At 38.6% G+C, this 23,918-nt stretch overlaps 1 protein-coding gene across 3 annotated transcripts in view; it reads right to left on the reverse strand.

Moving 5' to 3' along the window:
- The window catches only part of SFMBT1 (Scm like with four mbt domains 1), a 132,535-nt gene that overhangs the window by 53,369 nt on the left and 55,248 nt on the right, over positions 1–23,918 (reverse strand). Inside the window, exons 1-2 of one of the 3 annotated variants that reach the window (XM_029242392.1) lie at positions 20,119–20,142; positions 4,036–4,190 (exon numbers count right to left, since the gene is read on the reverse strand). In XM_029242392.1, coding sequence (XP_029098225.1) covers positions 4,036–4,063 — 28 coding nt within the window. In that variant the 5' untranslated portion in view covers positions 4,064–4,190; positions 20,119–20,142. Of the gene's footprint in view, positions 1–4,035; positions 4,191–5,195; positions 5,455–20,118; positions 20,143–23,918 lie in introns of those variants that run through there. The other 2 variants (XM_029242394.1, XM_029242391.1) reach the window with 2 other exon arrangements.

The following is a 23,918-nucleotide window of genomic DNA, read 5'->3' on the forward strand; positions in this document are numbered from 1 at the left end:
TGAGTTAATAACACTTGAAAGAAAACAAATCAACTTCCTAAATAGCTGAACCCACTCTTCCAGAAAAGCAGCAAAAATACTGGCTAAACAATGAAAATTGACCATTTCAAAGTTCTGAAATTAACTGAAGGCACAGAACAAACTGAAAAGCATCTATCAAGACAAGTTACAGAACCTCTGTTAGAATAGTGGGATTGTGGCTCCTTAAGTTGGAGCTATTCCCATCTTTCATTCCTCCCCAGCTCAAAACAGAAATTTTAGAACTGAAAATACAATAACCAAAAAACAAAACAAAACAAACTCCTCTATAGATAAGCTCTACAGCAGAATGAGGAGGACAGGGAAAGAAACACCAAAATTAAAGAGCAATAGAAAACACCCAATTTCAACAATGGAGAGAAAAAAAAATGAAAAGCGCCTCACAGAGCTATGCCACAATAGCAACAGACCTAACAAAAGTGTCTTCAGAGTCCCAAAAGAAGACAAAGAGAACAGAGCAGAAGAAGTCCTAGAAGAAATAATGGCTGAAAAGGTTCCAAATTTGTCAAAAGACATAAGCCTATACTTTTAAGAAGGTGAGAAAACTCCCAACAAGATAAACCCAAGGAAATCTGTGCACAGATACACAGTCAAACTGCTGAAAACTAGAGACAAAAAATCCTCAAAGCAGCAAGAGAAACAATACCTCTTTTAAGGGGAGTGGCGGGAGACAGAATTCCAATGACAGCAAATTTTCATCAGAAAGGGAGGCCAGAAGGCACAATATTTTTCAGGAGATGAAGAAAAGAACTTTCAACTCAGAATTCTATATTTAGCAAAAATATCCTTTAATAATAAGTGGCAAAATTAAGATATTCTCAGATGAAGGGAAACTAATGAATTCTATCACCAAGAGACCTACCCTAACAAAATGGCTAAAGGAAGTTCTATAAATAGAAATGAAATGACAGAGAAGGGATCTTGGAAAATCAGGAAGGAATAAAGAACAATGAAAAGAGTAAAAATACTGGAAAACATACTACATTTTCCTTCTCCTCTTGAATTTTCTAAATTGTATTTGACAGTTGAAGCAAAACTTTTAACATCTGATGTGGTTCTCAAAACATGTAGAAGAATATTTAAGACAAGTTTATTATAAATAAGAGTAGGAAAAGAGACATAAAAATAGGTAAAATTTTTACACTTCACTCAAATTAACAAAATGATAAAACCAGCAGAGTGTGGTAAGTATATATAATGTAATACCTAGAGCAACCACTAAAAAGCTATATAAAGAGATACACTCAAGAACACTGTATAGACAAAACAAAATGAAATTCTAAAAAAATGTTCAGGTAACCCACAGGAAGGCAGGAAAAGATAGGAACAAAAAAACAGAGAAAACAGGGCTTCCCTGGTGACGCAGTGGTTAAGAATCTGCCTGCTAATGCAGGGGAAGCAGGTTCAAGCCCTGGTCCGGGAAGATCCCACATGCCGTGGAGCAACTAAGCCCGTGCGCCCCAACTGCTGAGCCTGTGGTCTAGAGCTCGCAAGCCACAACTACTGAACCCGCAAGCCACAATTACTGAAGCCCGTGTGACTAGAGCCTGTGCTCCGCAACAAGAGAAGCCACAGCAATGAGAAGCCCGTGCACTGTAACGAAGAGCAGTCCCCTGCTTGCAGCAACTAGAGAAAGCCTGTGTGCACCAACGCGCTAAAAGTAAATAAATAAATGTATTAAAAAAACAGAGAAAACAAATGGACAAAAATGGCAGACAGGGCTTCCCTGGTGGCGCAGCGGTTGAGAGTCCGCCTGCCGATGAGGGGGACACGGGTTCGTGCCCCGGTCCGGGAAGATCCCACATGCCGCGGAGCGGCTGTGCCCGTGAGTCATGGCCACTGAGCCTGCGTGTCCGGAGCCTGTGCTCCGCAATGGGAGACGCCACAGCAGTGAGAGGCCCGCGTACCGGGAAAAAAAAAAAAAAAAAAAAGGCAGACGTGAGTCCTAACATATCAATAATTACATTAAGCGTAAATGATCTACACCAATTACAAGACTGAAAAAAAATTTTTAATGACTACATGCTGTTACAAGAAACTTACTCCAAATATAACAATTTACACAGGTTGAAAGTGAAAGGATGAGAGACTTCCCTGGTGGTGCAGTGGTTAAGAATCCGCCTGCCAATGCAGGGAACACGGGTTCGATCCCTGGGCCAGGAAGACCCCACATGCTGTGGAGCAACTAAGCCCGTGGGCCACAACTACTGAGCCTGCACTCTAGAGCCCACGCACCACAACTACTGAGCCCACACACTGAAACTACTAAAGCCAGTCTGTGCGTTCTAGGGCCTGCATGTCGCAACTACCGAGCTGCGAGCTGCAACTACTGAAGCCCATGTGACTAGAGCTTGTGCTTCTCAACAAGAGAAGTCACAGCAATGAGAAGCCCACGCACCGCAACAAAGAGTAGCCCCTGCTTGCCACAACTAGAGAAAGCCTGTGCGCAGCAACAAAGACCCAGTGCAGCCAAAAATAAATAAAATTTAAAAAAAAAAGAAAGTGAAAGGATGAAAAGGATATACCATGCAAACATTAATAAAAAGAAAGTAGGAATAGGTAAATCTGTAGAGACAGAAAGTAGACATGGTTGCCAGAGGGTAGATTAAGCAAGAAATGGCTGCTAATGGTTTCTTCTGAGGAGTGATGAAAATGTTCTGGAATTAGGTAGTAGTGTTGGTCACACAACGTTCTGAATATACTAAAAACTACTGAACTGTATACTCTCAAAGTGTAAATTTTATAGTATGTGAATTATATCTTTAAAAAAAGAAAAATGTTTCAATAAAGATGTTTTTAGGAAACCTCAATAGTTAAAAAAATCATTAATTAAAAAGCAAACAAACCATATGATTAATAAATGAGCCAAAAATACGAAGACATGGTACTGTAGGGGATACAGGGATAGCAAGTAAGCACCTGTTCAACATCACCTGCATCACCTGTTCAACATCATTTGCATTCAGCCAATAGGGGAAAGAAAATTAAGACCAGGATGAGCTATCATTACACATCTATCAGCATGACTTAAATAAAAATAGTGACAATACCAAATGGCTGTGAGGATGTGAAGAAATCAGATCTCATATACTGCTGCTAAGAATGCATAATGGTACAGCCACTCTGGAAAGTAGCTGTGCTCCTCGGCATTTATCCCAGAAAAATGAAATTTTATGTATATGATTGTTTATAGCATCTTTATTCATAAAAACCAAAAACTAGAAGCAACCAAAATGTACTGCAACAGATGAACGGTTAACCAAACTGCAGTATATCCACGGAATACTACCAAGCAATAAAAGGGAACAGACTACTGATACATTCAAGAATTTGGATGGATCTCAGGGGCATTATTTTGAGTGAAAAAAGTCCATCTCAAAAAGTCACATACTGTGTGGTTCTATTTATGTAACATTCTGGAAATGACAAAATTATAGAGATGAAGAACCGATTAATGGTTACCTGGGGTTAGGGAATATTGGGGAAGAGGAGTAGGTGTAACTATGAAGGGGCAGTACAAAGGAGCTCTGTGTGGTGATGGAATAGTTCTGTATCTTGACTGAGGTGGTGCTTACAGGAATCTACATGTGATAAAATGACAGAACTACATACATTTTATACATAGATCAATTTCCTAGCTTTTATATTGTACTATACTTAAATGAGATGTAACTTACAGTAGAAACTGAGTGAATGGTACATGAGAACTGTCAGTATTTTTGCAAGCTCCTATGAATTGATAATTACCTCAAAAGAAACTTTTTTTTTTTTTAACGAAGTCTGCTCATAAAAGTTACTTACTTTTTCAACAAACATGCTGAGTACACGCCCACCCCCCCCTCAGTGCCAGGTTCTCTGCCAGGTACAAAGAAAGACAACTCATGTCTTCAAAGAGCTTCCCATTTAGTGGTAGAAAGATAAGCCATACAACATAACACAGGTAAGTAATGGAATTCTGCACTCTGAAGAATGGATTTTGCTCAGCAAAACCAATACCTGCATCAATCTGCTGCTCCCCGTTCATTTCCACAGCACATGGGTGATCTCCTCCCCACACAGAGGACAGGCCTTATAGTTATGCTACAATCTGAAGATTACTTGCAGTTCTCAAGCATCTGTTCAATGGGCATCCAAGGGTCCAAATGAAAGTGCTGAAAAATCAAAAAGAACACATTAACAGGCTGCAGCCCAGTGTTTATTCAGTCATAAGACATGATACTCTGGTGGGTTGAAAGGGCAGATAAAACAAAAATACACTGGCAGAATAGATGGAATTAGAGAAAAAAAATTTGACACCTTTTCTAATTTTGAAGACTGTGTGTGTGTGTGTGTGTGTGTGTGTGTGTGTAGAGAGAGAAAGAGCTATCAAGATCTTGATATCTAAAAATCACAAAAAATCAACATATATATGAATCACTACCCCTTCAACTTAGATTATAATACTGAGCACCACTATCCACAAAAACTCTAATTCCTAATGAAATCCTGGGGGGAAAAGTTAGCTTTCAATGCCCTGTCTTAACCAGTAAATAAGATTCAGGATACGACATATTATTTTATCTAGTTTTCCATTTCATTTACCTAGAATATTATGCAGAACCAAAAAGTATCAACTATATTTGTCTACAATTACACTTATAAAGAGAGCTCAATCCCTTCAAAATAACCTCTGAAACCATTTATTCTTTTTTAAAAAGGCTTTATTGGGATGTAATTCACATGCCAAAATCTCCCATTTTAAGTGTACAATTCAATAATTTTCAGTAAATTTACAGTTGTATAACCATCACTATAATCCAATTTTAGAATATTTCCATCACCCTGGAAAGAAACTTCATTCCCCATTTGCAGTTCTTCTCCATTCCATCCCTAGCCTCAGGCAACCACTAATCTGCTTTTGTCTCTAGAGATTTTGCCTCTTCTGGACATTTCACACAAATGAAATCATACAACATGTGGTCTTTTGCACCTGACTTCTTTCACTCAGCATGTTTTTGAGGCCCATCCATGCTGCAGCATGGATGAATCTATTTATTCTTGCTTTACATACATGTAAAACAATCTAAGATACTGCCTTTATATATGCCTAACAGATTAGAAAGAGTAAATGCAAGGGGGAAAAGGAGCTGCTGCAGGAAGGCGTGATGTGAACTAACCTCAAGGGCAACAATGCAGAAAACTATAAAGGTGGAATAGCAGCTCAACAGCCACAGCTGCCTGGGTGATACCTACAAGAGCAAACAACTCTGAACCTCTCAAAAAGATTCTGATTCTGTATTAGATCCCCAGTAAAAGATTATCATAAAAATCTTTTAAACACTAAGAAAAAATTAGTTTAAATTTTAACATACTCTTTGAAAAGGTACAAGCTACCTCAAGTACAACAGTGTGAGCTGGGTGATAGGGATACCCAGATTCTAGTCCCAGCTCTACCCATAACTAAATATGCAATCTTATACAGACTATATTATGTCCTTTTTTTTTTGCGGTACGCAGGCCTCTCACTGTTGTGGTCTCTCCCGTCGCGGAGCACAGGCTCCAGACATACAGGCTCAGTGGCCACGGCTCACGGGCCTAGCCACTCCACGGCATGTGGGATATTCCCGGACCGGGGCAAGAACCCGCGTCCCCTGCATTGGCAGGCAGACTCTCAACCACTGCGCCACCAGGGAAGCCCTATTATGTCCATTTTTAAAATCTGTAAAATGAGTGTAACATTTTCAGATTTTAAAACTAAATTTCATATTGAGCATACAGAAAATCTTAATAACAGTTAAAATTATGGATATTCCATTTGAGGTAACTGCCAGTTATCCAAAATCTTTTCATACAACAACATAAGCACTGAAACTCACACTTTCGCAGATAGGAACAACTGAATAGAAACCTGGTAGTGAGATTTAAAGCCTCTAAATAAGCTTTCTTCTCTCAGTTTACTTTCCTACCCCAAGCCCAAAACATTCAAACTGTACCATTCCACCTGCCAATTCATTCACTCCCCATATTTATTAAACACTAGCTCATTACCATCCACTATTCTAGGGAATAAGGGTAAAGCAATCAAGAGAGACTTGGTTCCCGCATTCATGATGCTTATTTTCAACTGGTGTAAGACAATTTAAGCCAACAATTTAAAACAATTATTTAAAGTGCTATGAAGGAAAAGCAGCAGTAGGTGCTAAGATAGAACATAACGGCAGACCTAACCTAAACTAAGAGGTCACTGACAGCGTCCCTGGGGCAGGGAAAGGTATTTAAGCTGACACTAAAGGGGAAACAGCAGTTAGGCAAAAAGGGCAGAAAGGAAAGAATAGTCCAGGAATAGGGAGCAGCACATACAAAGGCTCTAAGGTGGGGAGGAACTGAGAGCAGGCCACTGTGGCTGGAGCATGGGAACCAACCGGGTAAGTGGCACACAATGAAACTGGACAGGAAGAGTAGGAATAACGCAGTTGATACAAACTGGGGATTTACCATAAGCTGGGTACTGTCCAAAGCACTTAAACATATTAACCCATTTAATACTCTCAACAACTGGACATGGTGACATCACTATCATGAGGAAACAGGCACCAAACAGGTACTACCTGCCAGTGTCCCACAGCTAGTTAAGTAGGAAAACCAGGTCTCAAACCTAGCAAAACGTCCACATTATATGTCCTCAAACGCTGTATTAGAGCGCCTCTCAATGGGAAGCAACCGAGGGTTTTCTTAAGCAGAGAAAGGATCAAATCTGTGTTTTTAAAAACATCACTCTGGAAAAAAAAAAAAAATTACTCTGGACCCAATCAGAGAAACCATAAAGGAGTGACAAAAAAACATAAAAGTATAAAATTTCTACATGGCAAAAGACATCGTAAATAAAGTTCAAAGATAACAGTAGGTCTTAAAAGTTCTCATCACACACAAAAAATTTTTTCTAACTATGTATGGTGACAGATGTTAACTAGATTTATTGCAGTAATCTTCACAATGTATACAGATATCAAATCATTATGCTGTATGCCTTAAACTAATATAATGTTATATGTCAATTTTACTTCAATAAAAATAAATAAATAAGACAGTTGAGATGGGTGAAAATATTAACAACATGTAAGATAATGGATTAATTTCTATACAAGCTCCCATAATTCAACAAGAAAAAAAGAAAAGAAAAATCGGTAAAATATGTAATTAATCCACACTAAAAATGAGAGTTAATACTTACAAAAATATGCTCAATCTCATTAGTAGTGAAATAATGAGACTTTTTAATCAAATACTATTTTTTTCACCTTTCCAACTGGTTAAATTTTTAAAACTGAAAATCTCCAGAGTTGGCAAGGAAGACAGACAAAGGGAGAGAGTATATATTGGTACTACCTTTTTGGAGAGGAATTTAATGATAAATAATTTAACATATAAAGATTTAAAAGACAAACTCTTTGAGCAATAATTCTACTGTTAAGAACCTTTCACACAACACAATATGTGGAATCTAAAAAAGTGATACAAATGAACTTATTTACAAAACAGAAACAGACTCACAGACATAGAAAACAAACTTATGGTTACCAAAGGGTAATGGCAGGGGAGGGATAAATTAGGAGTTTGGGAATAACAGATACACACTATATATAAAATAGATAAACAGCAAGGACCTACTGTAGAGCACAGGGAACTATATTCAATATCTTGTAATAATCTATAATGGAAAAAAATCTGAAAAAGAATATATATATATGTATGTATAACTTAATCACCTTGCTTTACACGTGAAACTAACACAACATTGTAAATCAACTATACTTCAATAAAAAATAAATTTACAAAAAGCACTCTTGAACAACAGAAGAACCTTTCACACAACACAAATGTGTGGAAGGCTACATAGCCAATGATGTTTGCTGCTGTATTATCTGTAACAGTGAGAAACCAGAAATAGCCTATATGTCCATCAAATGTGAATGAGATGGCTACAGACATTATGATACACCTACACTAGGAAATAATTTGTAATCATTAGAAGAATTCAAGTAGATCCATAAAAGCATATGGGAATGTCATCTATATTCTCAATGAAAAAAGCAAGTGAAGGACAATTATTACTTATATTAACTTTTCAAAATCCTGTATCCATTGTTTACTTGGCTATGTGACTTTCAACAATCACCTTATTGGTGCCAATGACATCACTAATAAAATGGAGTGTAACAGTACTGTACCTACCTCACCGGACTGACGGGATAAGTAGGATAAACAATGAAGTGCACGTAGCATAGAGCTACATAGTAAATGCTGAGTTAATGTTAACTGTTATGCAATATTGACAGATTCAAGTTCCTATGGCACTAACTTAGGGTCATTTCTACATATAGTCTTGAAACTTCATGATGGGTCTGATGTAACAAAATTATCTGTTGGTTTACTAGGTTGTGAAGATGTCATCCACTGCTTACACTCATAAACTCTTGAAATACGTCAGCATATTTTGTGCAGCGAGCCACATAGTGCAATAATAATAATAATTATTATTAATAAATCTTCAAAGCCAAAAAGACATGAGTTGGGGGAAATGCAAGTCTTATGTAGCTGAAACTAAGAATGTAACTTTTAAAAAATTAAGTTATAATTAACACACATTATTACATAAGTTTCAGGTGTAGTGATTCAGTATTTTTTTTTTAATTTTTCTTTATTTATTTTTGGCTGCATTGGATCTTCGTTGCTGCGCGCGGGCTTCCCCTAGTTGCAGTGAGTGGGGGCTACTCTTCGTTGTGGTGCGCGAGCTTCTCATTGCAATGGCTTCTCTTGTTGCGGAGCATGGGTTCTAGGCACGTGGGCTTCAGTAGTTGTGGCTCGCAGGCTCTAGAGCACAGGCTCAGTAGTTGTGGCGCATGGGCTTAGTTGCTCCGCAGTATGTGGAATCTTCCCGGACCAGGGCTCGAACCTGTCTCTCCTGCATTGGTAGGTGGATTATTAACCACTGCGCCACCAGGGAAGCCCCCAGTATTTTTATACATCACTGCAAGAAGACCATTTACCATCTGTCAACATACAAAGTTGTTAAAAAGGGCTGTGACATTTTTTTGATCTTACAGCATCACTTAGATTTTAATAAATAATCAGTTCATTGTCTTAATAGGATCATGAGAAATAAACCGATGAAGCCTTTTGCTGTAGAACATGTCAGATTTTTCTCTTTATTGCTAGTCTGCTCTCTTTTTATGCAGTGAGGAAAAAAACAATAAAATATCGAGGAGCTTAAAATATAAAAATTTAATTCACTTTTCATTTATTTCCTATTCATGTTAAGCTGTTTTACTGTCTTTATTTATCACTGATTTTGGTATTATAATTCCTCTTGTGGTGACCAGAATATATCAGAATTATTTATTTAAATAAGTTCTCATGAACTAACTAATCTGGACCTTGTTCATCTTACTTAAGAATTCTTTCAGTGAACTAAACAGCAGCCTAGATATTTACAGGAGGTTCTAATAAGAGAGACTAAAGCCAGTATTTTAAAATAGGAAACACTTCTAAGAAACATAAATAACAATTTAAAAAAGCAAAGCTAATTGTACAAAACCAGCTTTGATGTCAAACACACACACACACAAACACACACACACACAGGCACACAAAGAAAACAGAAACAAAACCCAGGTAGAATAAAACTGAACTGAATTCGTTATTTCATTTTTAGTGATATATCAATATAAAATAAAACCACCATGGAATACTTATACTTTAATAGATTTTTAAAAAGATCTAAAAGTCATCTGAACAACAAACAGCTACATGATGCTTCCCCTCCCATGCTATTTCAGTTTACCCATGCAGTCCACACTCTAAGCTTATACTACTTGGCTGCACGTTAATGCTCTTGATTTTCAAGGCTAAGATTAAACACTGAGTAAGAGTATTTATAATGTAGAAAAGTTACAATAATGCAAGAGAGATTTCTGTAGCATGAGTCCTCAGCCAAATGATTTAACAAGTTGGATATAATTTTTAAAGCACTTAGGAAGAAGGACAGAAACTCAGTGTGACTATAAAGATATTACCTAGTATGTATGGTGGTTGCAAGAAAATGCTTTAATTCAGTAAATATTTACCAGACAGTTAAAAGGAAAATTCCCACTAACTAACATGCTTGAATTTGCACTCCTCTCCCTCAACCAAACAAATGGAAGGTCAGTAATAATTTCAAGTATGTTGTAAATATGGTAAGTGCAAACAATTCAGCAAATCAGATGCTCCATTTTGGGCAGATTTGCAAAGTTAACCCTGCCCTTGACGGTAAATGCTAGTGGTAGAGTCACTGTATTTTTTGTTCCCCAACAGGTGTTGATTTCAGTTGGCCTTTCACTCTCCACAAGGGTTAATCATCACTCCCTGACCTTGTGCACATCTTATTTCACAGGCTATCTAAATTAAATCTTACGCTTCCATCTGTCAAATGTCAATGTAACTTGATTATCATGGGTAGAAATTTTCTATTGTTTCATTAAGTTGTTTGTTGTTATTGTTTTTAACCCACTGCTACATGTTTAACTAAGGAGATAAAAAATAAGTCTGTTAAGTTGACACATCTTAGCCACTCAAATCATCTAAGTTAAATCTGACCCTAACTTAACTTTTTCATGATTATGTAAATGCAACACAGGGCACATCTATCTCAGCTTTACAAATCAGTACTTATTAATTTACAAAACCAGTAAAAGCTTTAAATAAAACCCACAACTCAAGAATACCCTAATTTTTTAAAAAGGTGCTCAACATCACATCATCAGGGAAATGGAAATCAAAACCACAGTGAGATACCATCTCACACCTGTCAGAATGGCTATTATCAGAAAGACAAGAAATAACAAGTGTTGGCAAGGATGTGGAGGAAATCCCTGTGCACCACTGGTGGGAATATAAATTGGTGTAGGCACTGTGTGAAAACACTATGTAGATTCTTCAAAAAATTAAAAATAGAACTACCATATGATCCAGCAGTTCCACTTCTGGGTATGTGAAATGAAAGGAAATGAAAACACTAGCTCAAAAAGATACCTACGCCCCCATGTTCATTGCAGCATTATTTACAATAGCCAAGACATGGAAGCAACCTAACTGTCCATGGATGGACGGATAAAGAAGATGCTGTGTACACATATATACATACACAATCGAATCATTTTGCAATATATATATATATATCAAATCACAGTGTGGTACAACTTGGACTAATACAATGTTATATGTCAATTATATCTCAATCTTTTAAAAAGCCAAATTATGAGGCAATATTTTAAAAGGGTTATTTTGGACTAACAATGAGAAATTTTTAAGTAAAATATGGTACAAGCCTACATTTTATTACTACATGGCCAATAAAACTGTGTTAGAGAAATGTCTTCCTTCCCAATCGAAATCCCAATAGGGTATTTTATTCACCTTGATGAGCTAATTTTTAAATGCATCTAAAAGAGAAAATGTACAATCTAGCTACATATTTGTAAAAGATGATATTATGATGAAGCTAGTTCCTTCTATCAAAATATTAAAATAGTGTAGTATTAGTGCAAGAAAAGACAAATACACCCATAAAATAGAATGAGATTGAGAAATAGATGCATTTATATGAGAGTACAGTTTGTGATACAATGGCATCCCATATCAATTGTGAAAGGATGAACAAACTAATAATAAAGAATTGGCTATCCATTTTGGGAGGAAAAAAATTAGATCCTTACTTCATGCTGCAACATAAATAAATCCCAGGTGAATTAAAAGAGCAAAACATGAAAATTAAGACTCCAAACAAATTAAAAGAAAAACACAAGAGAATATGGTTATAACCTTGGTATAGTATAGACTTCCTTAAGCAAGGAAGCTATAAAATGGATACATTTGACTACATAAACATTTAAAACTTCTGATTAGCAAAAAGACACCATAAACAACTTTCAAAGTCAAGTTAATAGACTAGAAAAAAATACTGCCAGCATATATCAATATAATAGACAAAGAATTAACAGCCATAATTACAGAAAGCACCTATAAATCAATGAAAAATGACCAAACCTTATAGGGGCAAAACAGTCAGATATAAACAGGAATTTTACAGAAGAAATGCAAATGACTTATAAGCATATGAAAATATGTTTAACATCAACAGCTAAAACAAGTTATTTTTCACTCACATATTGGCAAAAATAAAAGATTAATAACACCCAATATGGGTAAAGAGATGGAGATATGAATGCTGCTCTCACCGGTTGAAGAGCACAAATGGATGCGACCCTTTTAGAAAGAAATTTTATTTCATCAAAAATTTTAACCTGTATTCTCTACAACCGAGCAATTCAATTTCTAACATCTATTTCAGAAAACTATCCAAAAAATAAATAAGCAGCATAACGATTTCAAAGAAAGAGATTAAATTGTTCTCACTTCCAGGGCATACACAGAGAAGACACTCCCACACGTACAAAGTGCAAAAGCCTAAATGTATGCTTGAGCAATGTCTGTGGCTAGGGAAAAACTGGAAACCTCAGTATCAATCAGTAAATTAGGGCACATCCGTTAAGATGAGAGTTAAAAAGAACGAGGTAGTTTAATGGGTACAGAGTTTATGTTGGGAGTGATGAAAAGGTTTTAGGTATAGACAGTAGTTTGTGTGTGTGTGCATGCTTATAAAACATACTCAAACATACACAAAACTACATATTTCTATAGTATATACATTTCTTTATATATCGACAGATACTTTTAAAATGATCTGGAAGAATGCATCCAAATCACTACCAGTGGTTACTTCTAGGAGAGTGAGATTCAGGAATAGGGTAAAAGGGAATTTGTGCTTTATCTGCTTTGAATAAACATTTTATGATAAGAATGTATTCATATGTGTACTTCTATGACTTAAATTTTTATTTTAAGAAAAAAATGCATTTACTGACATGGAAAGTTATTTATTCATTCTTTCAACAAATATTTACCAGAAACCTACTCTGTGTTAATAAGCCCTATCAAAATATTAGGGATGTTATCAGTGAAGAATACTGGCCAAAATCCCTGCCCTCATGAAGCTTATGTTTTAGTGGGAAGGAGAAAAAGTACTTTTCGAAATATGGTAAGTGATAGAGCTGGGCAGGGGAGACGCATAGGCTGAAAGTTGAATGCGGAGGTTGCGGGGGGGGGGGGGGGGGCCGGGACGAGGCGGGGCGGGGGAGAGCCTCACTGAAAAGGTAACATTTGGACAAAGACTTGAAGGACAAACAGAAGGAAAAAGCCTGCCAGCCATAGGGAAAGCCCAGAACAAAGGCCCTAGAATGAGGACATGTGAGGTGTGTTCTAAGACTAGCAAGGAAGCCAGGGTAGTACAGGCTACATAAATAAGCAAGCGAGAGGAGAGGCAAGACAGCTGTCAACCTCACACTGTTTGCCACACTCCCAGTCTCCTTTGTGACTGTCTCCCACCTACAGTCCTTAGGGAACTATGATATTTACCAGGACCCTGCTCCTCTGGGGGTGATAAAACATAAAGGCAAGGCTGGTGGGAATGTACAATGGTGCAATCCCTTTAGAAAACAGTCTGGCAGTTCCTGAAAATGTTAAACATAGATTTACCATGTGACCTAGCAATTTCACTTCTTGGTGTATACCCAAGATGACTGAAAACATATGTCTACACCAAAACTTGTACATGAATGTACACAGCAGCATTTGTGATGTCAAAAGGTAGAAACAACCCAAATGTCCACCCACCCATTAATGGATAAATAAAATATGGGGGACTTCCCTGGTGGCGCAATGGTTAAGAATCCACTTGCCAATGCAGGGGACACGGGTTCAATTCCTGGTCCAGGAAGATCCCAAATGCCATGGAGCAACTGAGCCCGCGTGCCACAACTACTTAAGCTCACGCGCCTAGAGCCCGTGCTCCACAACAAGAGAAGCCACCGTGATGAGAAGCCCGCGCACCACAACCAAGAGTAGCCCCCGCTCACCCCAACTGGAGAAAGCCCATGCGCAGCAACAAAGACCCAACACAGCCAAAAATTTAAAAAGAAAAGAAAAATAAAATATGGGATATCTAACACAATGGAATATTATTTGGCCATAAAAAGGAACAAAGTACTGATACACGCTACAACATAGATAACCTTGAAAATACTGTGCCAAGTGAAAGAGGTCAAACACAAAAGGCCACATATTATATGCTTCCATTTATATGAAATGTACTGAAGAAGCAAATCCACAGAGACAGAAGGCAGATTAGTGTGGTTGCCCAGGCTGGGGGAGAGACTAACATGTACAGGGTTTCTTGCGGGGGTGTTGAAACATTGTAAAATTAGGTGGTTGTGATAGCTGTACCACTCTGAATAAAAACCACTGAACTGTACACTTTAAATAAGTGAACTTTATGGTATGTAAAAATATCTTGATAAAGCTGTAAAAAAAAAAAAGGTAAAAAAATAAAAGCTGTAAAAAAATATTAAGGACACAACTGTGCTTTTAAAATAACATTATTCCCATTTTCAAATACAGAAGCCGATGACAAAAAGAGACAAGGAGTCTGGGTCACCATTAGGATATACAACAGAACAAGGAAAGATAATTTAACTGTCACTGTTGTGTATTAGTTAAGTCAATGCTTTAAAAGATAAATTCCAAACTTCTGTTGTTTAATCCAACAGATATTTATTTCTCACACACATAAAGTCCAAACAGATGTTCCTAATGAGCGGGGCAACTCCCCTCCACGTGGTAATTCATGGAGTCAAGTGCCTTCTACCTCACACGTCCTCCATCTTCAACAAAGGGTTCTCAAATCTTCGAGTATAGGGGGATCACTCACGGGAGGTTCTCCTGGGCCAGGCCTGCAAGCGGCACCTCCCTTCTACCCACGGTCTGCTAGTTAAAACTTAGTCATGTGACCCATCTGCTCTAAGGGAAGCCGAGAACTCTAATGCAGTACTTCCCGACATGAGTAAATATGAGTGTTTAGAATTAGCATTGCCATATTCTAGAATTCATATCAACAGCTAATATTAGTTATTTTATTTAAAGAAGCCTCTACGGATCAACAGTAGTGATACAACAAACTGCCATGGAATTGCTTTCTCAATTAATCAATAAATATTTACTGAGTACATACTATCTGCCACATATTGTTTTAGGTAAACAAATAGAGGGGGGAAAATCTTGCCCTCACAGATCTCACAATCCAGCGCGGGGAGTCAGAAAAACAAAGTGTATATAGCATATTGAACAAAAATAAATGTTAGGAGGAAAATGAAGCAAGGAAGGAGGACGGAAGTACTACTTTCAAAAAGGTGATTAAGGTCTTAGTGATGAGGTGACATGAGCCCACACCTGAGGGAAGAACATTCCAGGCAGGAAAAGGAGAAGTGCAAAGACCCTCAAGTGAGAGCTTGTGCAGGATATCTGAGGTCACTGCTGTTGCAGCAGAATGATCAAGGCTGGGATCTAGGAGGTGAGTTTAGAAAGGTACCAGGGAGCCAGATTACATGTACACCTGTAGGCTGCTGTGAAGATTTTAGTTTTGGGGAAGCCACTGGAAGATTTGGAGCAGAAGAGAGACACAGTTTGACCTATTTTTTATAAAGGTTATCCTGCAGCTATGTTGAGAAAAGACTGTAAATGGGCAAGAGTAGAAGCAGGAAGACCAATTTAAAAGACGCTGGAATAATCCAGGTGAGAGGTGTTGGTGGCTAACTCCAGGTTAGAAGCAGTAAAAACAATGAGAATAGTAAATGAGAAACTGGATGTGGGATGTGAGAAAAGAGCATTACCTGGGCTGACTCTTTAAGTTTTTTGTCTATGGAATAGAAAGGATGTAGTTGCCACTTGGGGAAAAGCAAAGTCTAAAGGAGGAGTGGTTTGAGGAAGACAAACTGAGGGCTTCAATGCAAAATAGGGCAATACGATTGCTTCTTCATTATTAAGGGTTTGCTCTTTGAGTGTTCAGGGAAATTCTTTTTCAATCAACAGAATTATTACTATGTAAAGTGTTTCCAATTTATAAGCTATTTTCTTTATCTGCTATACTTCATCTGAGCAAAATAACAACTCTTTACAACAGCTAGATGGGTTCAATCCTTATCTTACACCTTGGGAACCTTCTTGTCATCTTCAATCCCTCTCTTACACTTCACCTTTTTTTTCTAGGTTTACTAATCATCCATGAAGGCACTTCCTCATACCAGTTTAGTAATTTATGCTGTCTTATTGTCTTATTTTAAAACCCCAAATTCAATACCCACAAATTTTCCATTAAAAGCACTTAAATGTCCATTTTTCTAAGCCTTCTTTAATACAAATCTAACAAAAATTTCAGACAATTTTGAAAACTGAATCATACTATAATGAGGTTGGAAATTTTATGCCAACCAATTTATAAATTCCTGGTTCACAGTTGTAAGTATGGCCATTCTGCAGTCCTGTTTCCTCAGCAATTGTTAATTAGTACCAGGGTACTAAGCACCTACACTATGCCAGATACGAAGACTACTAAATCAAGGTTTTGAAATTATCTTTCACTGTACCAAAATATGACATAAGCATTTAAAAAGCATTTCTTTATCCTCACGTTATCTTGTAAGCTGCAGAAATAGCAGATCTTCTAGAGCTCAAATATTATCACATTTCTCATTGATTACAGGCTTTATTTACAGGAGCCAGTAGCACGAGCACATGTTAAAAGAGTCAATATGTCTTTAATCTGATTAAATAAAGAGGTATTTGATTCACCAACACAAACGCTGTCAAAATGTACCACTTTTAATAATTTTATATAAGGATTACAGGAAGAGACCATGTCTAGTTACAAAAAGCCAGGAAACTATTCTCTAATTCCATGGTTGCTGTTTCTCAGCCTTCTCATGTCAAATGACAGATGAGAAACTTCATTCCAACGCAACAAATGCTTGTTAGCCATTTATCTTAAGAAAAAAAAAAGGAAGAAGTAATATTTGAGTATCTGCTATGTATGTGCCTGGCACTTTTTTTGTGTGTTATACGGTAAATAAAACACTGCCCAACAGTACATGGTAAGCATAATATAAGTGTTAACTATTTTAAAATTATATCTTATTTAATCCTAACCAACCATTTACTTATCACATACATGATAACCCCATTTTACAGAAGAGGAGACTGAGGTTCAGAGAAGTTAAATAACCTGTCGGTTTATACAGCTAGGAAACACCAGAGGCAGCATTTGAACCCTAGCCTGATTCCTGAGCCTAAACTCCTCTAGTTTTCCTGTAGCTCAGGATGACTGTGAAGTGTCTATCTCCTGTACCACAAAGTGATGGCCCTAAATGATTTACACTCTAGTTCTTCTGTTTATTCATTTATTTAACTTCAAGGTTCTACACTGTTCTACTACAAGGGTAAGTAACCAGGAGTCTGAATGGTACCTAGACAGGTGTTGCCATCAATGAATTTCTCCCAAAATGTTATTCTACTAGGTCCTTAACTAGGTTAATTCATATGAAAGAATAAAAGCCTAAAAGCTCTGAATTAATGAACACTTGAAAAAAGAAATATAATTTTCTTATTCTTTAAGTGAATGATAAACTAATCTCCAAAGAAAAGGATTTATGAGACTTTTGCTTAAAGTGTTAAGATTAAAGTTTTTTCTCAAGTACGTTTAAATTCCCACCTTGCTCCTTTATACACCTAGAAACTACTTTTTTCATAGCACTGTACAAAGTGAAGCCCAGTCCAGTTCAACTCTCTCCAACTCTGTAATGGTCACTACTAGCACAGCCTAATATGTCTTTCCCTCCATCTCTTCCTCATTGCCACCAAACTCCACATTTGATCATGATGGCAAAGTCCCATGTTCCACATAATGGATCATGCTCAGGCAGTCTCATTCCCCTCTGTCAGATAATTGTGTTCTGAGTCTTCCTTATGGATATGTGACCCAGTCCTGGCTCAAAAATAAGGCAAAACTTACTGGGGAGCTTCTGGGAAATACACTTTCATTCCTAATAAGAAAGGCAAGATAGTTTCAAAATGTGTAGAATCTTTAATATCACCCAGTGTTCACCTTGCAGTGGTAACTGGCACAGCTAGGGTTAGCAAACACATCCCATTACAATGTATACAGACTATGTATTCTACTTCTTTTAGGGCCTCTGCAATGCCAGATATGGACATACACTATAAAGTAAACTCCACAAGAACATGCATTGTTTCATTCAACTAATATTTACTAAATGCCTAGTACACGCCAGGCTTTGTGCTGGGCACCAGGGTAGAGTCATGAACAAATGAGGCATTAAAATCCTGGCTCCTAAGACACAGCTGGTACTCAAATAATACTTGTTGAATTAACGAACTGCAAATTCAAATGATTAATTACTGAACTAAAACTTTGGTAGAATAAATTGGTTTGGGTTTTTTTTTCTTTTTAAGTTATTTTTAAGCTGTAAAATAGTAAAAGTTTAACTGAAACTAATATTCAGATAATTTTATATATTGTACCTTTAGACCAGTTTTTGTTATACAACTAAAATATATATATATATATATATTTTAGATACCAGAGAATGTTCAGTGTAATAAGTATTGGTAGGCATTTATACTTATTATAAGCAAACTGGAGAATTTCCAATTTCTCAAAAATAGTATGTGTGCATTAACTGAAAGAGAAAGTGTTCCTTCAGTATTAATTTCGCTATAACTCTAAGGAATATGTTTAAAGAGTACACTAAATACAGAGAAGCAGTCAATGAAGATTTAAATCAAAATTCAAAATCTGATTTCTGGCCCCCCCCAAAACAAAAAACAAATAAAAACTACTGTGAGAGGAGGAGCTTCAAGATGGCGGAAGAGTAAGACGCGGAGATCACCTTCCTCCCCATAAATACATCAAAAATACATTACATCTACATGTGGACCAACTCCTATAGAACACCTACTGAACGCTGGGAGAAGACCTCAGACCACCCCAAAGGCAAGAAACTCCCCCACGTACCTGGGTAGGGCAAAAGAAAAAAGAAAAAACAGAGACAAAAGAATAGGGACGGGACCTGCACCAGTGGGAGGGAGCTGTGAAGGAGGAAAGGTTTCCACATACTAGGAAGCCCCTTCGCGGGTGGAGACTGCAGGTGGCGGAGGGGGAAAGCTTCGGGGCTGCGGAGGAGAGCGCAGCAACGGGGTGCGGAGGGCAAAGTGGAGAGATTTCCTCACAGAGGATTGGTGCCGACCAGCACTCAACAGCCCGAGAGGCTTGTCTGCTCACCGGCCAGGACAGATTGGGGCTGGGAGGTGAGATTCGGGCTTCGGTCGGATCCCATGGAGAGGACTGGGGTTGGCTGCGTGAACACAGCCTGAAGGGGGCTAGTGCGCCATAGCTAGCTGGGAGGAAGTCCAGGAAAAAGTCTGGAGCTGCTGAAGAGACAAGAGACTGTTTCTTGACTCTTTGTTTCCTGGAGCGCGAGGAGAGAGGATTAAAAGCACCGTTTAGGGCTTCCCAGATGGCACAGTGGTTGAGAGTCCACCTGCCGATGCAGGGGACACGGGTTCGTGCCCCGGTCTGGGAAGATCCCACATGCCGTGGAGCGGCTGGGCCCGTGAGCCATGGCTGCTGAGCCTGCGCGTCTGGAGCCTGTGCTCTGCAGCGGGAGAGGCCGTAACAGTGAGAGGCCCGCGTACCGCAAAAAAAAAACAAACATCACTTAAAGGAGCTCCAGAGACGGGCGCGAGCCAAGGCTATCAGCGCGGACCCCACAGACGGGCATGGGACGCTAAGGCTGCTGCTGCAGCCAGCCACCAAGAAGCCTGTGTGCGAGCACAGGTCACTATCCACACCTCCCCTCCCGGGAGCCTGTGCTGCCCGCCACTGCCAGGGTCCCGTGATCCACGGACAACTTCCCCTGGAGAACGCACGGTGCGCCTCAGGCTGGTGCAACGTCACTCCAGCCTCTGCCGCCGGAGGCTTGCCCTGCATCCGTAACCCTCCCTCCCCCCAGCCTGAATGAGCCAGAGCCCCCGAATCAGCTGTTCCTTTAACCCCGTCCTGTGTGAGCGAAGAACATATGCCCTCAGCCGACCTACACGCAGAGGCGGGTCCAAATCCAAAGCTGAACCCTGGGAGCTGCGCGAACAAAGAAGAGAAAGGGAAATTTTTCCCAGCAGCCTCAGGAGCAGCGGATTAAATCTCCACAATCAACTTGATGTATCCTGTATCTGTGGAATACCTGAAAAGACAACGAATAATCCCAAATTGAGGAGGTGGACTTTGGGAGCAACGATATATATATATTTTTTTTTTCCCTTTTTCTCTTTTTGTGAGTATGTATGTTTATGCTTCTGTGTGTGATTTTATCTGCATAGTTTTGCTTTTACCATTTGTCCTAGGGTTCTGTCTGTCCGTTTTTTTTCTTTATTACTTAAAAAAATTTTTTTCTTAATATTTTTTATTTTAATAACTTTATTTTATTTTATTTTATCTTCTTCTTTCTTTCTTTCTTTTTTTCTCCCTTTTATTCTGACCGTGTGGAGGACAGGCTCTTGGTGCTCCAGACAGACGTCAGGGCTGTGCCACTGAGGTGGGAGAGCCAAGTTCAGGACACTGGTCCACAAGAGACCTCCCAGCTCCACGTAATATCAAATGGTGAAAATCTCCCAGAGATCTCCATCTCAATGCCAAGACCCAGCTCCACTGAACAACCAGCAAGCTACAGTGCAGGACACCCTATGCCAAACAACAGGAACACAACCCCATCCATTAGCAGAGAGGCAGCCTAAAATCATAATAAGGTCACAGAAACCCCAAAATACACCACTAGACATGGACCTGCCCACCAGAAAGACAAGATCCAGCCTCATCCGCCAGAACACAGGCACTAGTCCCCTCCACCAGGAAGCCTACACAACCCACTGAACCAACCTTAGCCACTGGGGACAGACACCAAAAACAACAGAAACTACGAACCTACAGCCTGTGAAAAGGGGACCCCAAACACAGTAAGTTAAGCAAAATGAGAACACAGAGAAGCACACAGCAGATGAAGGAGCAAGGCAAAAACCCACCAGACCTAACAAATGAAGAGGAAATAGGCAGGCTACCTGAAAAAGAATTCACAATAATGATAGTAAAGATATCCAAAATCTTGGAAATAGAATGGAGAAAATACCAGAAATGTTTAACAAGGACCTAGAAGAACAAACAGAGATGGGGCTTCCCTGGTGGCACAATGGTTAAGAATCCACCTGCCAATGCAGGGGATACACATTCGATCCCTGGTCTGGGAAGATCCCACATGCCGTGGAACAACTAAGCCCGTGTGCCACAACTACTGAGCCTGTGCTCTAGAACCCGTGAGCCACAAGTACTGAAGCCCACGTGCCACAATTACAGAAGCCCACGCACCTAGAGCCTGTGCTCCGCAACAAGAGAAGCCACCACAACGAGAAGCCCACACACCACAATAAAGAGTAGCCCCCACTCACCGCAACTAGAGAAAGCCCGCACACAGCAATGAAGACCCAATGCAACCAAAGAAAAGAGTAGTAGCCCCCGCTTGCTGCAACCAGAGAAAACCCACGCGTGGCAACAAAGACCCAACGCAGCCAAAAATAAATTAATTAATAAAATAAATTAAAAACAAACAAACAAAAAAAGAGATGAACACCACAATAAATGAAATTAAAAATTCTCTAGAAGGGGTCAATAGCAGAATAACTGAGAAAGAAGAATGGATAAGTGACCTGGAAGATGAAATAGTGGAAATAACTACTGCAGAGCAGAATAAAGAAAAAAGAATGAAAGGAATTGAGGACAAGCTCAGAGAATTCTGGGACAACATTAAACACACCAACATTCGAATTACAGGGGTCCCAGAAGTAGAAGAGAAAAAGAAAGGGACTGAGAAAATATTTGAAGAGATTATAGTTGAAAACTTCCCTAATATGGGAAAGGAAATAGTTAATCAACTCCAGGAAGCACAGAGAGTCCCATACAGGACAAATCCAAGGAGAAACACACCAACACACATATTAATCAAACTATCAAAAATTAAATATAAAGAAAAAATATTAAAAGCAGCAAGGGAAAAACAACAAGTAACACATAAGGGAATCCCCATAAGGTTAACAGCTGATCTTTCAGCAGAAACTCTGCAAGCCAGAAGGGAGTGGGAGGACATATTTAAAGTGATGAAGGAGAAAAACCTACAACCAAGATTACTCTACCCAGCAAGGATCTCATTCAGATTTGATGGAGAAATTAAAAGCTTTACAGACAAGCAAAAGCTAAGAAAATTCAGCACCACCAAACCAGCTTTGCAACAAATGCTAAAGGAACTTCTCTAGGCAGGAAACACAAGAGAAGAAAAAGACCTACAATAATAAACCCAAAACAATTAAGAAAATGGTAATAGGAACATACATACCAATAATTACCTTAAATGTAAATGGATTAAATGCTCCCACCAAAAGACACAGACTGGCTGAATGCATACAAAAACAAGACCCATATATATGCTGTCTACAAGAGACCCACTTCAGACCTAGGGACACATACAGACTGAAAGTGAGGGGATGGAAAAAGATATTCCACGCAAATGGAAATCAAAAGAAAGCTGGAATAGCAATTCTCATAACAGACAAAATAGACTTTAAAACAAAGACTATTACAAGAGACAAAGAATGACACTACATAATGATCAAGGGATCAATCCAAGAAGAAGATATAATAATTGTAAATATTTATGCACCCAACATAGGAGCACCTCAATACATAAGGCAAATACTAACAGCCATAAAAGGGGAAATTGACAGCAACACAATCATAGTAGGGGACTTTAACACCCCACTTTCACCAATGGACAGATCATCCAAAATGAAAATAAATAAGGAAACACAAGCTTTAAATGATACATTAAACAAGATGGACTTAATTGATATTTATAGGACATTCCATCCAAAAACAACAGAATACACATTCTTCTCAAGTGCTCATGGAACATTCTCCTGGATAGATCATATCTTGGGTCACAAATCAAGCCTTGGTAAATTTAAGAAAATTGAAATCGTATCAAGTACCTCTTCTGACCACAATGCTATGAGACCAGATATTAATTACAGGAAAAAATGTGTAAGAAATACAAACACATGGAGGCTAAACAACACACTACTTAATAACTAAGAGATCACTGAAGAAATCAAAGAGGAGATCAAAAAATACCTAGAAACAAATGACAATGAAAACACAATGACCCAAAACCTATGGGATGCAGCAAAAGCAGTTTTAAGAGGGAAGTTTATAGCTATACAAGGCTACCTTAAGAAACAAGAAACATCTCAAATAAACAACCTAGGGCTTCCGTGGTGGCGCAGCGGTTGAGAATCCGCCTGCCGATGCAGGGGACACGGGTTCGTGCCCCGGTCCAGGAAGATCCCACATGCCGCGGAGCGGCTGGGCCCGTGAGCCACGGCCGCTGAGCCTGCGCATCCGGAGCATGTGCTCCGCAACAGGAAAGGCCACAACAGTAAGGGGCCCGCGTACCGCAAAAAATATATATAATAAAATAAACAACCTAACCTTACACCTAAAGCAATTAGAGAAAGAAGAAGGAAAAAACCCCAAAGTTAGCAGAAGGAAATAAATCATAAAGATCAGATCAGAAATAAATGAGAAAGAAATGAAGGAAATGATAGCAATGATCAATAATACTAAAAGCTGGTTCTTTGAGAAGATAAACAAAACTGATAAACCATTAGCCAGACTTATCAAGAAAAAAAGGGAGAAGACTCAAATCAATAGAATTAGAAATGAAAAACGAGAAGTAACAACTGACACTGCAGAAATACAAAGGATCACGAGAGATTACTACCAGCAACTATAGGTCAAT

This window comes from Monodon monoceros, unplaced genomic scaffold, assembly GCF_005190385.1.
Source record: "Monodon monoceros isolate NGI ecotype Baffin Bay Population unplaced genomic scaffold, NGI_Narwhal_1 Super_Scaffold_3, whole genome shotgun sequence".
Taxonomy (NCBI): Eukaryota; Metazoa; Chordata; class Mammalia; order Artiodactyla; family Monodontidae; genus Monodon; species Monodon monoceros.